This window comes from Pleurodeles waltl, chromosome 6 (assembly GCF_031143425.1).
Source record: "Pleurodeles waltl isolate 20211129_DDA chromosome 6, aPleWal1.hap1.20221129, whole genome shotgun sequence".
Lineage (NCBI taxonomy): Eukaryota > Metazoa > Chordata > Amphibia > Caudata > Salamandridae > Pleurodeles > Pleurodeles waltl.
The window spans coordinates 297179062-297199207 of NC_090445.1; the positions used below are offsets into that span (position 1 = coordinate 297179062).

General features: G+C 45.9%; 1 protein-coding gene across 1 annotated transcript in view; it reads left to right on the forward strand.

Annotated features, from left to right (window-relative positions):
- Window positions 1–20146, forward strand: part of LOC138301916 (vasoactive intestinal polypeptide receptor 1-like) — a 1190266-nt gene that overhangs the window by 757082 nt on the left and 413038 nt on the right. The window contains exon 4 of the mRNA XM_069242381.1: window positions 10471–10574. Within this exon, the coding sequence (XP_069098482.1) occupies window positions 10471–10574 (104 nt within the window). The remainder of the gene's footprint in view (window positions 1–10470; window positions 10575–20146) is intronic.

Sequence of the window (20146 nt, forward strand, 5' to 3'; positions counted from 1 at the left end):
CTGACAGTGAAATATTGCTAAATTAGTTTTTCACTGTTGCAAGGCCTGCCACTCTCACAGGTTAACATGGGGGCTACCTTTAAATCTGATTAAAGTGTAGATTCCCTTTGGGAGCGATGGACATGTGGAGTTTGGGGTCGCTGAGCTCACAATTCAAAAATGCATATTTTAGTAAAGTTGATTTTAAGATTGTGTGTTTGAAAATGCTACTTTTAGAAAGTGAGCATTTTCTTTCATATACCATTTCTGTGACTCTGTCTGTTTGTGGATTCCCTGTCTGCGTCAGTTTGACAGTTGGGCTGGTTGCACCTCACACTAGACAGTGACACAAAGAGAGCTGGGGTGTAGTCTGCATTTGCTGATGAGCCATCTGTGCTAGGAGGGAGGGGAAGAGTGGTCACTTCCACCTGAAAGGACTGTGTCTTTCCTCACACAATGCAGTCTCTGACCCCCTGGTGAGTGCCTAGGGCCCGTCCTGGACAAGGCAGGATTTCACATTCAAAAGAGACATTACTTTGAAGTAGGCCTACTTCAAAGGTGAAATTGGGTATAAGAAGGGCACCCAAACCCACAAACTTTAGAAAACTTCTGTAATGAAGAGGAACCTCTGCCTGGAGAAGAGCTGAAGAGCTGAGGAAGAAGAGCTGCCCTGCCTGTGACTGTGCTATGTGAAGCTATCCTGCAGTTGCTGCTTCTGCCAGAGTAAGAGGGCAAAGACTGGGCTTTGTGTGCCTTCCATCTTGAGAAGAAATCTCCAAGGGCTTGATTTAGAGCTTTCCTCCTGTTGTTTGAAGTCTCAGGGACATCAAAGACTTCTCTCTGTCAGCACCTGGTGTCTCTGGAGAGACTCCTGCTCTGACAAGTGGTGCCCTATCCAGTCCCCGGGCCCTTGAAAGGAAAAGCTGATGAAAATTTAAGGAAATGGACTTCTAACGACTCCTTACTGACGCTGCTGCTGAATCTGGTGAGGCCGCCTTCAACCAACTCTGTGATCTTCGCTGGAACGCGACGACCTTCACTAGCCCGACACCACAGCAGCCCTGCCGAAGTCCGCAACTCCCTGGAAGTCGCCACACCAATTCGTGACCAATGGCACTCAAAGTGCGCGGATTCAATGTTTCGTACAAACGCCACAATCCCCAACTTCACGCATCGGCTTGTTTTCATTCTTCACCAAGGTACTGTACCTGGGGGTCTGCGTGACTCTGTGGCCGGCGCCGTTGGTGTCGGATTATTGGGAACGACTCAGTCACGACGCAGTGTTAACACCTCATTGAAGCATTTTGTGTTTCTAAGCGCTATTTTTTAATTTAATCTTTAAAAAATCATAACTTGACTTGTGTATTGTGGATTTTTGTCGTTTGGGTCTTGTTTTGTTTAGATAAATATTTCTTTTTTTTCTAAACCTGTGTGGTGTCATATTGTAGTGTTTTCATTAAGTTACTGTGTGTGTTGGTACAAATACTTCACACCTAGTACTCTGAAGTTAAGCCTACTGCTCTGCCAAACTACAAAGGGGGTAGGCAGGGGTTAGCTGAGGGTGATTCTCTTTTACCCTGACTAGAGTGAGGGTCCTTGCTTGGACAGGGGGTAACCTGACTGTCAACAAAAGATCCCATTTCTAACATTGGTGATCAGCGGTTGGGATTTAGACATGTATATGTACTTGACATACAGTGATTAAGTGTACACTACTGTCTTGAGTTCAGACCACTATGTGACCACATATGATTTGTCTTGTGATTTTGCTTTTTGTTCTCTGATGTCCTCCTGGAAATATTAATAATATTTTTGGACTCTGGTTTTTGGTTGTGAGGCCTTTGCAGACTGGAAGTCAATTTCTGGCACCTATTTATCTATGAGAAGTGGCAGCTTCAAGCATTCTGCATGGAAAGGGGACTGGCTGTGATCAAGAAATCCAGAAGGGAGGATCTTGAGTCAGCCCTGTTTCAGTATGAGTTGACACATTGTCAGGCAAGACCACCAAATGAGTCTGAGGAGGAGAACTACTCTGAGGAGGAGGACTACTCTGAGGAGGAGGGCAGTAGCCCTGAGGAGGGAACAGAAAGAGATGATTTGCTCCTAGCTTGAATCCAGAGTCTGGAAGAGCTAGACGCAGAGCTTGAAAAGGCTGAGGAGAAGAGAGCCTTAGCCCTGGAAAAAGAAAGGATTGCAACTCAAGAGCTGAGCTGTGAAGAGCTGAAGCTGGAGGCCATGAGGGCTGAGTCCAGTTCAGATGGTGGCAGCAAACATCTTGTATCCAGTACTGCTGAAGAAGTGCACATGCCCAGAGATGCGGTGCCCTACTTGAAGGAGGGAGCTAACACACACCAGGAGGTTCAGGGATATGAGGTAGCTCCAGTGATGCACAGGGTCCCTGAAGTGGATTGGGGAACTGGCATGGAGAGTCATATTCCTACTGGTGGGAGGGACACTCTACTGACTCGAGGTGAGAGTGACAGGGAGAGGGGTTCCCCCCCAGGTAGAAGTCCCGGTTACGGAGTGTGAAGACATCTCAGAAGAGTGTGGGTTGAGTGTCAGGGACAGTCAGGTACTATCTCACCAGTCTCTGGAGGGTGATGTGGGGTGCTTTTTCAAGGCTGAGTCACTGGATGGTTGGGTGAAGAATAGTTTGGTTAATTCATGTGAGGGGCTGTGTGATGTAATTGCTGTAAAGCCTATGTCTAGTCCTTATTTTCCAGAGCTACACCAACACCAGGTGGAGTGTGAGTTCTCTGACCCCAGGGAGCTTACAATGGAGGCAGACTTCTGGGTGAGTACCAGAGAGTCTGAAGAGGCATTTGGGGGTGCTCCTGAGAGGAGTGGTGTAGGTATTTCCCAACCAGGGGAGGTAGGGAAGGATTGTAGTGTCTCAGGTGGGTCCCAGTGTAGTGGGATGGGTGAGGGACCACATGTCCAGTCTCAGAGGAGAGGGAATGGGGATGGGTTGAGGCCCAAGGTTCCTGAGATCCGGTCCCAGGTCCTGCAGGGTTCCATGAGGGAACACCAGGAGGGGAGTCTAGCCCGTACTGCAGGGCCATCTGTTGATGGAGAGCCCACAGTGTCAGGAGAACTTGGAGGGGCGGCTGTGGCCAGCTTCCCACCAGTTCTGGGGTCTGGCAGTACCACTCCTAGTGAGGGGTTGCAGAGGTCCAGACAGAGGGTTGAGAGGTGGTTGTGGACCCTAGTGGAGAGCCTGGAGGGTCTGGGGTCAGCTCTGAGAGCAGAGCCCCCCAGGAATGACCTTGGTGAGACCATTTATGGGCCTGGGGGAATCCAGACACTGTCAGATGGGCAGAGGTCAGGGGACCTGTGCCAGCCGGACTCTTGTGTGGCCCTTGGGGACAGTGTGTCCCTTGAGGGGGGTAAGTGTGCCCCCCAAAAAAGTCCTGGTGTGCCAGGCAATGGGGTCAACTGCAGGGTGATGACTCTGAGTTCAATGATCAGGTTCAGGGGGTAAACTCTGGCCTGATGGGGGTAGGTGCGCTCCCAAGGAAGTCCTGGTGCGCCAGGCAGTGGTTCAAAAGTAGTGTGGTGACTCTGGGTTGGATGATCATGTTCAGAGGGTAAACTCTGACCTGGTGCGGGGTATGTATGCCCCCCAGGAAGTCCTGGGTTTCCAGGCGGTGGTCCAGTCTGCGGGTACAGACTCTGGACTGCAGGATCAGGTGCAAGGGGTAAACCCTGACCTGAAGGGGGGGTGCGGTTTGCCCAATCACCCCCGGTGTGATTTCAAGGGGTGCTCTCCCTGAGGGGGGGTGCAGAACCCTGGGAGTAGGGGCAGGGGAGAGAGAGACTCACCCCTGACCCCAATTCAAACTAAGGGTACAGACCCTGGATTGGAAGGCCAGGTTCAGGGTGTCCCCTCTGACCTGGAGGAAGGGGCTACTGCTAACAGTGCCCCTACCATGTTGTATTCTGGGGGGATTACTCCTAGCTGGGGAGTGCAGGACCCCAGAAGGGAGGGCAGGGGGAGGGAAGCCTCAACCCAGGCCCTGGTCCAACCTGAAGGTACAGACCCCAGGTTGGAGGAGCAGTTGCAGCTTAACATCCCTGCACTGGTGGGAGAATTGTGCAGGACTGCTTCAACAAGCACCCTGACAATTTTTGACTCTGGGGGTGCTGCTCCTGGAGGGAGGGTACAGAGTCCCAGAGGGTAGGACCAGGGTCAGGTTGTCCTCCCTGATCTGGTGGAAGAGAGAGTGGTCAAAAGGTGCCAGGCACCTCGGTCTACCGCCCCCCACTTTCCACAGTCACAGTGGTTGGAGAAGACTGAGGTTAGGCTCTCATCCCTGACAGTTGTCAGGGGTCACTGTGCTTGCTGTCCTGGTGGACAGAGCTGCCTCAGGGTGAGGGACGAGAGTCACACCCCAGGGGTGGAGTGGGCAACACCACAGTGGTGGCCCTGGTGGTACTATCTGCCTATTGGGATACATCTGTGAGCAAAGTAAAGTTAGGTGCTGCACAGATGGTGTCTGCAGGTGTGGAGAAGGGTTCCACATGGGTTAGCTTAGTGGGCCCTGAGAGAATAGACAGAGGGATTCAACTGGAGTCAGGAAGACGTAGAACTGGAACATGCCCCTGATGTTGTGGGCCTGGGTCCCTGTACTATCGCCCCAATCAGGGAAGTACATCAAGGTATTGATCGCTCTCCACTGGCTTTAGGCTGGTAGGAGGTTGTGTTGAACTTTTTTGCTTATGCAGGGTCAGCCCCAATCTTTTGCCTCCTGCCTCCTATTTTCTCTGACCTGTTGCTGTTGGCTTTTCAACTCTGAGCACTTTACCACTGCTAACCAGTGCTAAAGTGCATATGCTCTAACTGTAAATTGTATCTTTGATTGGTTTATCCATGATTGGCATATTTGATTTACTAATAAGTCCCTAGTAAAGTGCACTAGAGGTGCCCAGGGCCTGTAATTCAAATGCTACTAGTGGGCCTGCAGCAGCACTGGTTGTGCCAACCACATAAGTAGCTCTGTAATCACGTCTCAGACCTGCCACTGCAGTTCTGTGTGTGCAGTTGTAACTGTAAATTCGGCTTGGCAAGTGACCCACTTGCCAGGCCTATACCTTCCCTTTTCTTACATGTCAGACACCCCTAAGGTAGGCCCTAGGTAGCCCCAAGGGCAGGGTGTAGTGTATTGTTAAGGTAGGACATATGTGGTTTATATGTCCTGACAGTGAAATATTGCTAAATTTGTTTTTCGCTGTTGCAAGGCCTGTCCCTCTCATAGGATAACATGGGGGCTACCTTTAAATCTGATTCAAGTGTAGATTCCCTTTGGGGGCAGATGGACATGTGGAATTTGGGGTCTCTGAGCTCACAATTTTAAAATGCATATTTTAGTAACGTTGATTTTAAGATTGTGTGTTTAAAATGCCACTTTTAGAAAGTGAGCATTTTCTTACTTATATCATTTCTGTGACTCTGTCTGTTTGTGGATTCCCTGTCTGGGTCAGTTTTACAGTTGGGCTGGTTGCGCCTCACACTAGACAGTGACACAAAGGGAGCTGAGGTGTAGTCTGCATTTCTTGATGGGTCATCTGTGCTAGGAGGGAGAGGAGGAGTGGTCACTTACACCTGAAAGGGCTGTGCCTTTCCTCACACAGTGCAGTCTCTGACCCCCTGGTGAGTGTCTGGGGCAAGGCAGGATTTCACATTCAAAAGAGACATTACTTTGAAGTAGGCCTACTTCAAAGGAGAAATTGGGTATAAGAAGGGCATCCAAAACCACAGACTTTAGAACACTTCTGGAAACAAGAGGAACCTCTGCCTGGAGAAGAGCTGAAGAGCTGAGGAAGAAGAGTTGCCCTGTCTGTGACTGTGCTTTGTGGAGCTATCTTGCAGTTGCTACTCCTGCCAGAGTAAGAGGGCAAAGACTGGACTTTGTGTGCCTTCCATCTTGAGAAGAAATCTCCAAGGGCTTGATTTAGAGCTTGACTCCTGTTGTTTGAAGTCTCAGGGACAGCAAAGACTTCTCTCGGCCAGCACCTGGAGTCTCTGGAGAGACTCCTGCTCTGACAAGTGGTGCCCAATCTAGTCCCTGGGCCCTTGAAAGGAAAAGCTGGGGAAAATTCAAGGAAATCGACTTCATACGACTCCGGACCAACGCCACTGCTGAATCCGGTGACGCTGCCTTCAACCGACTCTGTCATCTTCGCTGGAATGCTATGACCTTCGCAGGCCCGACACCGGTGCAGCCCTGCCGAAGTCCGCAACTCCGTGGAAGTCGCCCCACCACATTGTGACCGACGCTGTTCGAAGTGTGCGGATTCAACGTTTCACAGAGACGCTGCGATCCCCAACTTCATGCATCGTCTTGTTTTTATTCTTCACCAAGGTACTGTACCTGGGGGTCTGTGTGACTCCGTGGCTGGTGCCGTTGGTATCGGATTGTTGGGAACGACTCAGTCACGACGCGGTGGTAACACCTCATCGAAGCATTTTGGCCTGTATTTATACTTTTTTTAGCGCCGCATTTGCGTCGTTTTCTGACGCAAAAACGGCGCAAACTTACAAAATACCATTGTATTTTGTAGGTTTGCGCCGTTTTGCGTCAAAAAGCGGCGCAAATGCGGCGCTAAAAAAAGTATAAATACGGGCCTTTGTGTTTCTAAGCGCTATTTTTTATTTAAGCTTTAAAAATTCATAACTTGACTTGTGTATTGTGGATTTTTGTTGTTTTGGTCTTGTTTATATAAATACGTCCTATTTTTCTAAACCTGTGTGGTGTGATTTTGTAGTGTTTTCAGTAAGTTACTGTGTGTGTTGGTACAAATACTTTACACCTAGCACTCTGAAGTTAAGCCTACTGCTCTGCCAAGCTACCAAGGGGGTGAGCAGGGGTTAGCTGAGGGTGATTCTCTTTTACACTGACTAAAGTGAGGGTCCTTGCTTGAACAGGGGGTAACCTGACTGTCAACCAAAGACCACATTTCTAACATTGGTGATCAGCGGTTGGGATTTAGTCTTGTATTTGTACTTGATGGTGATTCTCTTTTACCCTGACTAGAGTGAGGGGTAACCCTTGCTTGAACAGGGGGTAACCTGACTGTCAACAAAAGACCCCATTTCTAACAACCAGGTTGTCCTTTCTTTGGATCCTCAGTTCCTCCTGAAGGTGTGTTCTTCCTTTCTCTGTGAGCAGGAGACTTTTCTGCCTGCTTGACCTCAGGAGACCATGGTATTCCTTCTTTGCCTCTTTTGGATGTTGTCCGTGCTTTGACGAATATCTGGCTAGGTATTCTGAGTTTCTCCACTCTGACCACCTCTGAACTGCCTCTGACTGACTCTGAAGTTTGTCAACTTTTGTCCTGTCCGGAAGAGCGAGAAGCCGTCTCCCTCTACTTTGTTTTGTTGGATTAGATCACTTATTTTTTTACCCCGCTTACCATGCCCTGAGCAAGGAGGTTACTGGTAGAGTTATGGCCCCTTCTGCATGGGGTATGGTTGCCTCGTGGTCAGAATGGTCTGGTGTTCCACTAAGGGACTTGTGCAAGGCTGCCACATGGTCCTCTTCCTCCACTTTCATTTCCCATTACAGGTTTTAGGTAGCTGGGTGAGGGTAGTTTATGTTTGGCCCTTGGCTTTTGCTCTGTTAATTCACTAACGTTGGTGTTGCACTAAATTGTGTTCCTTTTGGTTCCTTTGAGGGCTGCTGAAAGTGGTCTTGCTTGGGCATGTTAGGAACTGGACAAGAAAGGATGGTGAGGAGACAATGCTCAGATTACTTACCAGAAATCTTCATTACTCTGATTCTTCCTTCCTTGTCGAATTCCGTAAATCCCTTGCTCCGTCCCTGATCTTTCATAAGCCAGTGATGTGGTGCTTGGTGATACACAGGAAGTTCTTCGGGATGGGATGGGATGGGCTATTAGCTCCTTGTCCTTCTTCCCTTCCATGGAAAGGGAAGAAGCAGCTTTCTAAAGGTGACGTAACAAGTGAATGGGCACATCCACTCCATAACGTTAGGAATGGGATGAGGAAGGAATGAAGATTACCAGTAAGTAAGCCGATCAATAAAAAAAAAGCCAATTCCTACAGAATTAAATAACAAAGGAAAACAGGCAAAACTTAATAACATAGAATGGAAAAAATATTTAAAAAATAAATAATGTGTTCCGTAAAATGTTTATTGACATAGGTACTCCTACCCCTGTAGCCAGCAGTCATGGTGTGATAAAAAATGAGTCACCCAAAACCCTTGAACTATTTACTAACACTTTTCGAATTAATAATGAAGGTCAAAAATGTGCAATGGAGTTGCAAGGCTATGGCGAGGCCTTGGTCACGATCAAATCAATAGCTCCAAAATAACTAAATTAACAATGCCAATACAATATTACTCAGATCAATCAAGGAATTTCCAATATCTGTAGTAATGATCTGAATCTGCGAAAAATCACATAATAAGTACTGTCCAACATTTATCCTTACGTGGAAAATATATGAAATAGCCCACAATATATAGCACAATCCAGTCTTTATTTTTCAATCTTCTCTTTAGAATTTCAAATTCCAGTTGAAGCCAAAGCCAACACGCTTAATCCAATCCGGACATCTTCAGGGCTACAAAAATATGCATAAGAGAATATGTAATATATTTGTATAATTAAAAGCAATACATATACAAATTAAAGTTAACATTCTGTTGATACCATGAATAATACTGGTAAAGGTCTGCCGTTTTTATATACATACACACACAAACTAAATTACAATGGTCACCCCTTATTAATTGACATTCATATAATGTAATTCATTGTTTGACACAACTGAAATAACTATCTGTTATTAGAGTAATGTCTTACAACAGCCCTAACCCTAAACAATCTTATCACTGATTGCACGTTTTAAGCGATCATTGTGCACATACTAAATTATTCATCATGCATCACATATAAATATAATAACATTTTTATTTTTTTATTTTAATAGCTCACAAAATATAAGTGCAAATATAAACCATTACATTTATCTAGGCTACACACACGATCTGTTTCTTGTCAGTAATATCATCTTAAAACAAGTAATGTAAATGGATCATGTCCTATTACAACCAAAATAAATATAAAAAATGAAATGATCAAAACTTTCAGAGGCCTCAGATGAAAGTGCTGGGTAGGATGCATGTTTGCTCTGCAGTGACCAATAGAACAGGCCCTGTGCTGTAACTCAGGAAAACTACCAGGCTAATGCTGTAGCTATTTTGACTTGGATGGTCTCACTTTGATGTCTGTTGGACAGTTCATATGAAATCTAATCCATGCAGACTTCTGCCTTGCAGAGAGAGGTTGCTCTCGTTTGAAAAGTTTTTGAAGTTTGACAGTCATGGAACTCCTGGACTACAAAGCAAGTGCTAAAGCTTAGAGAGAACACTGAACTGATGAGGCAAGTCTCAGGGTATTATGGTTGAGAATGAGATTTGAAAGTAGTGACCCTTACATAGCGACATTTAAACACATTTAAACCCAAATATGAATTCATTATTTGAAGTATAAAAAATACACTGCTCCCAGCTTTCGGTTCTTGGTTCACCATATCACATAAACATTTCTGGTTTATAAAGATAAAAATTATATTTCACAACTACACCATAATCATATATGTAACTCATCAAGCAATGTGGACATCTACAGGCATCTTAGAGGAGGATGGGTATTGAAAACCATACATCATTCATTGTCTGACTAGTACACTAGGAGCTGCATTGCAGGGCACGGGCATATCATTTTAATGCAGACGGAAACCTGTCAGAAAGCCCCAGACCCATTGAAATGTTAAAAGATAGGAGTCCTAAGAATCACAACTTAGAAATATCTACCGAAGCTGGTCACTGTTCCCACAGTAACCTTTTGATTTTGATAATCTTTTTAATAGCTTTCCTCTAATGAAATGTGGTCTTTTGAATAATGTGTCTGAGACGCTGTCTCCTGCCGGGGAGCAAACTTCCTTAAATACACTACTGTATGTCCCAAAACAGGATTAAGCCTTCAGTCCACTTCTAAAGAATGATGAGTTTTCGTCATCAATAGGTTTTCCAAAGATTTTTTTAATGTTGATCTTAATCACAATATACTTCTTTATAGGCATGTGTAGTCTTCCATTATTAAAAACGTGATGTTATCTCATCCAAGTATCATTCCTCACATAAGCACTGATTATTCAGATATCCCGATGTATTTCGGGGCATTGCCCTTCTTCAGGGGTTTAATTTCTGCAGAATATTCTAGTAAACTCATAGTTCCTCAGCGGCGTTGCTCACGGACAGGTGACTGCCCATCTCAGAAATTTGCATTTACGTCTATGACCAGAAGGCAATACTCCGGTGCTGACAGTCAACTATCGAGGAGGCATTTTCCTCAATACTATTCTGAATATTAAACTGGAGTGCATTGTCTATCTATTAAGTCTTTTGAATAATAATCATGGTTTAAGATAACTGCTTTCCACTCTGATTTCTTTGCCAGTTCTGATCAAGAGAAATTGCACAGAAAGTGGTTGGACAAACCATTCGCCACCATATTTCCAGGCTTGCGAACTTAACGGCAGCTACAAAGATGTCGAGGACAAGGCAAGTATTATCAGAAGTATGCGTTCCATTTTAAATTTGTCTATAAAAGTAGAGATATGCACAATAACTGCACGTTTTAAAAATCCAATTCAAGCTTTCTCAAATGTGAAAATGATGACTTATAAAGCTAGGTGTGCATGATTCTTTGTTTTCTTAGAAATAATTACACGCTGCATTAAATATAATACTGTTAGTATGTGTATTAATCTCTGCCACACATTTTAAGGGCTGTCTACGTGTGCACATTTTTCAGAAACTAACGTGATGGTTATAAAAATGCCTGTAGTAGATAAAAGTCGCATTCTCCTACCTGGAAAAGTTTTGATTTTAAAAGTTTGTAAACTTTGTGTACTTTGACAAACTTTTAAAAGTACAGTACTTGCTTGTGTTCGCAAAAGCTTCAATTTGGGGTTTGTGACCACAAAAATGTTTTCTTCGGTGCACTGAACGCGTTTTAGGAGTCAGTAACTTTTTTCCCCCGGTCTTAAAATGGATTTATCAATGGGCAAGGAATCGGTATTTTGAAGGAGCATGTTGTAGGCGTCCATTCCGAACAGTGATTTCTATACATATGTGTAAATAAGTGGTTAACTAGTTGAAGTGACTGGGTGTCAACCACTAGTTATAAAGTCACTATCTTATTAGGTCCAGTGGAAGGTTTCAGTATTTGACTCCTGAGGTCAACTCAACCCTTGTAGTTGTGACACAAAATTGACAGGGTTAACTTGGAGAAAATGTGTAATGCATCAAAACAGTTAAAAGGCTGAAAAACACCACAAACTAACCCCCCAACATAAATAGAGAAAGAGAAAAAAACACTAATGAGCAAAATAACTCCAAAATGACAAAAATCCAATAAGGGGAAGCAAAGATATGATTTAAAAAAAATATTTAAACAGCTTCAAAGCAGAGAGTGCCAACGGTAGTTAATGGTCATGGCAAACTGGAATGAGACATGATTGAAGGCCGGCCGTAATGGACCACAGGTTGGACACACCAAGTAGATTGAGCCCACTATGGCCTAGAAGTGGTAAGTTTGAAAAGTTCTTAGGTTCCAATCTGAAAAGGAACCTTAACATTTCCATATAAGAAAAAAACTGGCATTCAACCCGATGCCGTGGCGATCCACTTGAATATTTTTCACAGTCAGTCCCCTTGAAGATCTAGAACTCTAGTGCACACTTTGAAAAATATCCCAAAGTTGTGCTGGTGTCCAAACAACCAAAGAGGTACACTTCCAAGGCCCCCAGTACCTCGGCAGGAGCACATAGGCACTCTCAGGATGTCAGGCAGAGGGAGACAGCAATGTCCAGTCCAATACGAGTTGCCACTGTCAGCTTGTATTCTTCACAGAATCTTTCTGTCCTAGTATTGCAGGTGGAAGATGGTCCAACCTCCTTAGTTCCTTCTCAAATGTCAGAGATGCCAAGTGCAGCAGGTTCAGTCTGCCTCATATCTCTTTGCAAGTCCAGCAGTGATCTGAGGAAGACTAGGGGAAAACCTAGCATGATAGGTTTCACCAGCCTGGGGAACACCCGAGGAGCCTCCTAGTTCCTCCTTGAACAATTGAGTAATTGTTCCCAGGCCATGGAATACCAACCTTTTCAGTAGTTCCTGTTTCCTTTACAGTTCCAACGGCAATGAGCCAGGGCAAATTCAAAATGTCAAAGATCTTTGCCCACACTAAACTTGAGCTCTGAAGGCTGGAGGTGTCTAGGTGAATAAACTATGGTAATCATCAGTGTCCACCCACAAATAACACCAAAATCCAATTTGAAGCAGGATCTGTACCATCAACAAACCCAGAGACAGGCAAATGATAGGACAAATGCAGGGTCCTTCAGCAACCAGACATGGCACACACACAAAATGTCCTGGCATCCTGTCTCTCTCTTTCAAGTGCACCTAAGTGTTACATGTTGCTCAACAGGCATGTCAGGCAGGATTTGACACTGTAGCTTCAACAGAATGCCCCGTCACTACCCTGGACATCCTAATGAGTTTGGAGGAGTCATCTCTGCCCATTCAGGTCAGACTATTGTGTGCTTTTTGGAGGAATTTCACACTTCTTCATGGGCTAAGCACAGGCTGGGAGTTAACTAAGGCTAATAACAATTAGCAGTCTGACAGTTCAGGCAGTTAAAGGGTAGTTGTCTAAAAGTTATTCTTCTGAATATTTATTAGATATCAAACTTCACAACTGAATTGGATTTTGATAACTTTTAAAAATAGTGGTTTAAATATTTGTCTAGCTGGTCCAATTCCTAAGAAACAGTATTTGTATTTTACTCTGTAATCTGATTTTCTACATTACCCAGCTACGCCTGCTACATCAAAAATAGGGTTGTGCCGGTACAGGTACGTGGTAACATTCAGTTCCTACAGATTATACATCTAAAAACTATGCACACCATTTTGTGGACTGCAAAGAGTACTCCTTTGTGACTTGCTAAAATATAAAAGGGAGGTTTTTACCTGTTAAAGATTTGTTAACAGGTCATACTGCAGGTTTTACACTGCATAAGTCAGGATACAATGATAGGATTGAAGCCATGTAGTACTTTGTCACTCTACTGGATGGCATAATAAGGGGCATATTTATACTCTGTTTGCGCTGAATTTGCCTAATTTTTTTTAAACAAATTAAATGCAAACTTAACTCCATATTTTGACACTAGACCCATCTTGCGCCAAAATATTGGAGTTCACATCATTTTTGGATGCGTGAAACCACCGTGCATCAATGAAATGCAAGGTAGTCATTCCTGTCCAAAATATGATTATAAGCCCCTAGCTTAAATGATGGCACTGAGCCTGCTTAGCTCATTATTTAACACCTGGGTCAGACCAGGCATTAGGGGACCTGTGGAGCCATTTCCATGGTCAAACACCATGTAAAGTGCCCACAGGTGCCCCCCCCAAGACGCCAGGAAGTGACGCTAGGCTGGTTAACGAAAATTGTTTTGCCTCTAACCAGCCTAGCATAATTTTTTGAGGCAAAACCGCCTTTCCCCGTACCGCCACTTTCACTCAGCTAACGTCCTTTTTCTGACGCTAGCCCAACCTGAGCACTGGCTTGCAGGGTTCCATAAATTTGGTGCCAGGCTAGTACTCTGGAATGATGCAAGCCGGTGCTATACTTTTTGACTCAAAACTGCATTTTCGGTGTTATAAAAGTATAAATATGGGCCTAAGTGTTGTGGTCCATAGATGACATTTCATATCTCATACCGTGGGTGCATTTCTGCACTATATACTATGCTCTTATAGAAAAGTTAAATATAACACATTCAAGGGGTCAGAACACATACACTGGACCACAGTGCCCCAGTATACAGAATCTAAACAGTAGCAATAAAATCCAGTCAAAAATGGGAGTGACCAGGCAAAAAGAGGCATTTTTTAACAGTGTGAAGCAAAGGTTTGGGACCAAAACAGTGCCCATAAAGGTTACTGACTCCCAAGTAGGGGTGGCAATCCATTCACAAAAGTGAAAGGGAATCCTTTGTGAATGTTTAAAAAGAGTTTGTTAGAGAGTAGCCACCAAATTCAAATAAACTTTTTTTTAAAGTAAACTTGTGTTTTTAAATGTAGTCCAGTTTCTCTCAAGAAAAAAGGACTACTTTAAAAACAAAAGGTTTACATTATTGAAAGACAGTCACATACATGGTGTTCTGCATTTCCCAGCAGGCCACCAACACTGTGATGGCCTCCAATTGAAGTAAGCCACAATGTGAGACATTCCTCATTAATATTAATCAAGTAGGTTGAATTACAATCCACTCCATATCTGAATTTTCTGCACCAACCTGTTTACACATAGGTCAGTTCTGAAGATTGATAGTAACCAAAAATAACCGTCAAAACTTGTGACCAGTATTTTGCGTTCAGTAAATAGTACAGCTGGTCCTAAGTTTTGTAAGAGAAAATAGATTCAAAACCTACATGTACATGAACAATTATGCTCTTAAACTAATTTAAGAGAAAGATGTTTCTGACAAAACAAATTACGGGGGGAAATTCGACTACAAATGTTTGCGTGTTTTTAGCAGAAACTTTAATGGGGGCAAATTGTGCACAAAATTTATGACTCAAAAATAGACTGAATTACATTTTAGTGCACCTATTATAGGAAGGACTGTAGCAACGCAAATTAGGAAAGTTTATTAATGCCACTGATTATGGCATATGTGCATTAATTCCAAGAGTTTGTTTTGAACAATAAGTTAATATGTTTCTGTAAACAGCAGAAATGAAGGATAGGTCACATTAAAAAAATATCAGCATGAATAGGAACAGGCTACTCCTTCTGGATCTATGACCCAAAACATGGGTAACTATATCCTTAGGTGTACCACGGGAAAGTTATAATGTTTCTGTCTTTCCTGAGGGATCATAAAACTGAGCATTTTGTAAACTGTAGAACTTTTAAAATGTTAGTTGAGTCAATTAATTAATTAACATACATGAAAATGTTCAGAGTGTAATATGCTATTTGTTACTATTGTTGGATGTTCAATGGGGCTATGGTCCATGAGAGGCAAAGCCTCTATTGATTCATGATGCTCCTTTCCCCCTTCAATAATGGTAATAAATAGCATATTGCGTCCATTACTTACGATAATGGAATTACTCCTAGTCCTACTCCCTTGCCTTCCTTTCCACCAATGAGGCTCCCTGCCTCCCCCTAGACCCCTCCCTTCCCCTTAAAACCCCCCACCCCCACCACCTCCTGTACAGAAACAAGCCCCACCAGCAACTCAGGCGGTCTGTACCGAGAGGGCGGGAGGGAACAGAAAGGAAGGCGAGGGAGTAGGACGAGGAGTAATGCCATTATCGTAAGTAATGGACGCATTACCTCCCGTCCCTCCCTCGCCTTCCTTTCCACCAATGAGACATAGCAGGAGAAAAACAGGAGACGGACACTGAGTTGCAACAAGTTTAATCACAGCCTGTAGGAAGTTGGCTCTGTATGTACTATTTCAAAGTAAGAAATAGCATGCACAGAGTCCAAGGGTTCCCCTTAGAGGTAAGATAGTGGCAAAAAGAGATAATTCTAATGCTCTATTTTGTGGTAGTGAGGTCGAGCAGTAGGCTTATCAGAGGGTAGTGTTAAGCATTTGTTGTACACACACCGGCAATAAATGAGGAACACACACTCACAAACAATTCCAGGCCAATAGGTTTTTATATAGAAAAATATATTTTCTTAGTTTATTTTAAGAACCACAGGTTCAAGATTTACAAACAATACTTTAAATGAAAGGTATTTCACTTAAGAACTTTAGGAACGTTAAATTAGCAAAATAGCATATACAGTTTTCACACAAATGGCAATAAGCTATTTTAAAACTGGACACACTGCAATTTTCAACAGTTCCTGGGGGAGGTAAGTATTTGTTAGTTTTGCAGGTAAGTAAACTACCTACAGGGTTCAAAGTTGGGTCCAAGGTAGCCCACCGTTGGGGGTTCAGGGCAACCCCAAAGTTACTGCACCAGCAGCTCAGGGCCGGTCAGGTGCAGAGGTCAAAGTGGTGCCCAAAACGCATAGGCTTCCATGGAGAAGGGGGTGCACCAGTTCCAGTCTGCCAGCAGGTAAGTACCCGCGTCTTCGGAGGGCAGACCAAGGGGGTTTTGTAGGGCACAGGGGGGACACAAGTCAGCACAAAAAGTACACCCTCAGCGGCACGGGGGCGGCCGGGTGCAGTGTGCAAACAGGCGTCGGGTTTGCAATGTAGTTCAAGGGGAGACCTCGGGGTCTCTTCAGCGATGCAGGCAGGCAAGGGGGGGGCTTCTCGGGGTAGCCACCACCTGGACAAGGGAGAGGGCCACTTGGGGGTCGCTCCTGCACTGGAGGTTAAATCCTTCAGGTCCTAGGGGCTGCAGGTGCAGTGTCCTTACCAGGCGTCGGGTTCTTAGAACAGGCAGTCGCGGTCAGGGGGAGCCTCTGGATTCCCTCTGCAGGCATCGCTGTGGGGGCTCAGGGGGGTCAACTCTGGCTACTCACGGGCTCGCAGTCACCGGAGAGTCCTCCCTGAAGTGTTGTTTCTCCACAAGTCGAGCCGGGGGCGTCGGGTGCAGAGTGCAAAGTCTCACGTTTCCGGCGGGAAACGTGTGTTCTTTTAAAGTTGCTTCTTTGTTGCAAAGATGTTTCTTCTTTGGAGCAGAGCCCCTGCCCTCTGGAGTTCTTGGTCCTTTTAGATGCAGGGTAGTCCTCTGAAGCTTCAGAAGTCGCTGGACACTGTGGAACGCGTCGCTGTAGCAGTTCTTTTGAAGTGGGGAGACAGGCCGGTAGAGCTGGGGCCAAAGCAGTTGGTGTCTCCGTCTTCTCTGCAGGTTTTTCAGCTCAGCAGTCCTTCTTCGTCTTTGGTTGCCGGAATCTAGTTACCTAGCTTCTGAGAGCCCCTAAATACTCGATTTAGGGGTGTGTTTAGGTCTGGGGGGTTAGTAGCCAATGGCTACTAGCCCTGAGGGTGGTTACACCCTCTTTGTGCCTCCTCCCTGTTGGGAGGGGGGCACATCCCTAATCCTATTGGGGGAATCCTCCATCTGCAAGATGTAGGATTTCTAAAAGTCAGAGTCACCTCAGCTCAGGACACCTTAGGGGCTGTCCTGACTGGCCAGTGACTCCTCCCTGCTTTTCTCATTATCTCCTCCGGCCTTGCCGCCAAATTGGGGCCGTGGCCGGAGGGCACGGGCAACTCCACTAGCTGGAGTGCCCTGGGGTGCTGTAACAAAGGGGGTGAGCCTTTGAGGCTCACCACCAGGTGTTACAGTTCCTGCAGGGGGAGGTGAGAAGCACCTCCATCCAGTACAGGCTTTGTTACTAGCCACAGAGTGACAAAGGCACTCTCCCCATGTGGCCAGCAACATGTCTGGTGTGTGGCAGGCTGCTAAAACTAGTCAGCCCACACTGGTAGTCGGGTATGGTTTCAGGGGGCATCTCTAAGATGCCCTCTGGGGTGTGTTTCACAATAAAATGTACACTGGCATCAGTGTGCATTTATTGTGCTGAGAAGTTTGATACCAAACTTCCCAGTTTTCAGTGTAGCCATTATGGTGCTGTGGAGTTCGTGTTTGACAGACTCCCAGACCATATACTCTTATGGCTACCCTGCACTTACAATGTCTAAGGTTTTGCTTAGACACTGTAGGGGCATAGGGCTTATACACCTTTGCCCTCACCTATGGTATAGTGCACCCTGCCTTAGGGCTGTACGGCCTGCTAGAGGGGTGACTTATCTATACCTATAGGCAGTGTGAGGTTGGCATGGCACCCTGAGGGGAGTGCCATGTCAACTTAGTCATTTTCTCCCCACCAGCACACACAAGCTGGCAAGCAGTGTGTCTGTGCTGAATGAGGGTTCTCTGGGGTGGCATAAGTCATACTGCAGCCCTTAGAGACCTTCTCTGGCACCAGGGCCCTTGGTACCAGGGGTACCAGTTAAAAGGGACTTACCTGGATGCCAGGGTGTGCCAATTGTGGAAACAAAGCTACAGGTTAGGGAAAGAACACTGGTGCTGAGGCCTGGTTAGCAGGCCTCAGCACACTTTCAAATCATAACTTGGCATCAGCAAAGGCAAAAAGTCAGGGGGTAACCATGCCAAGGAGGCATTTCCTTACACAACCAAAAAAGGACACTGTACAATCACCCCCCTATTACATCAGAGAGGACAAGACACGATGACCCAATACCGACTCCAAACTGCCCAAGTCCGCCAGTCTGTAATGACAAACAAAGGTAGAAGGTGATGCCAAAGTAGCGGCCCTGCAAATTTCCACCACAGAAGCGACCTGCAGCTCCGCCACAGTAGCAGCCATACCCCTGGTAGAACAGCCCTGTATCCCCTGGGGCAGATCAACCCCTTTCAAAGAATAAGCCATCAAAATCAGAGAGCGAACCCAACGACTCAAGGAAGCAGTGGACAGCTTCTCCCCCTTCCAAGCCAGACCGAAATGAACAAACAGAGAAACCCCTTTCCGGAAAGGAGCAACCACCCTTAGATACTCCAACAAAGCCCGACATACATCCAAAGAATGCAACCGAACCTCTTCATCCGAGGAAGGATCGGGACAAAAAGCAGGAAGGATAACCTCCTGGCGAGCATGGAAAGACGAATTCACTTTGGGAACAAACGAAAGAACCGGAATAAGCACCACCCGATCAGGAAAAACCTTACAAAAAGGAAAAGAGCAGGCCAAGGCCCCCAACTCCCCCAAACGACGGGCTGAAGTAATGGCCACCAGAAAAAAATTCTTCAAAGAAAGATGACGTAAGTCACATGAATCCAGAGGTTCAAAGGGAGGAACAGTGAAAGCATCCAACACCAAAGAAAGATCCCAGGAAGGAAAGGCCCGCACCGGACAAGGAAACAAGTTAAGAAGGCCCTGGAGAAACCGAGGCATCAAATGACCAGACAGATTACGCTACGGGCCCCTAAAAGCCTAAATCGCAGCCCACTGCACCTGCAGGGAAGCCACAGACAAATCCAACTGGGCCCCATCCTGTAAAAACGACATCACCTCAAACAGAGAAGCAGCCGTAGGATCCAACCTATGCCGCAAACACCAGGAAGAAAAAACCTTCTATTGCCGACCATAAGACAGTAAAGTGGAACGACGCCGCAAAGCCAGTAAAGTAGAACTCAAAGCGACCGGGACCCCTAAGCACGTCAATCCCCTCCGTTCAACTTCCAAGCCATCAAGTGCAACTGCCTCAACAATCCCATCAGGAGGTAAGGAAACTCCAGAGGCGAGGGACAGAGAGGGAGAGTCCACATGTGACCGGAAGCCATCAACCGAAGCAACGGAAACCAATTTGCCCATGGCCAATGGCGCGCGATCAAGAGAACCCTGACCTTCAGAAGACGTACTCTCACCAGAAACGCACGGAGCAACTGGAAGGGTGGAAATGCGTACAAAAGATCATGAGGCCAAGGACACGACATCCCGACCACCGCCCAAGCCTGAGGACAACCAAACCGGGAGCAAAAGCGCCTTACTTTCGCATTGTCTGGGGAGGCAAACACATCCAACACCGGAAGACCCCACAGGTGAACCAGGCGATGAAACAGAGACAACCAGAGGGAGAAAAGCTGAGACGAAGGAATGACCCGGCTCAGAAGATCCGTCCGAACATTGACCACCCCCTGAATGTAGGTGGCTCGCAGGGATAGAACCCACCTTTGCACCCAAACAAAAATGTCCCTCGCAATGCGGAACAGCGACAGCGACCTGGTCCCTCCCTGCCTGTTCACGTAAGCTTTGGTCACCAAGTTGTCTGTCCGAATAAGAACGTCCAAACCCTTCAGGGATTCCTGAAAATGAATCAGAGCAAGAAGCACCACCTTCAACTCCCGCCAATTCGAGGAGCGTCTGGCCTTCAGAGGCGACCAAAACCCCTGGACCTGATCCGACCCCATCCAAGCCCCCCGACCGGAGAGGCTGGCATCGGTCGTCACTACCACCGGGCGAGGAGGAGATAAAGACACCCCCAAACGAAGACGAGCCAGCACCAGCCACCAACCCAACTCCCTGCGAACAAACCCCGACACAGGAATCCTTGTCCGAA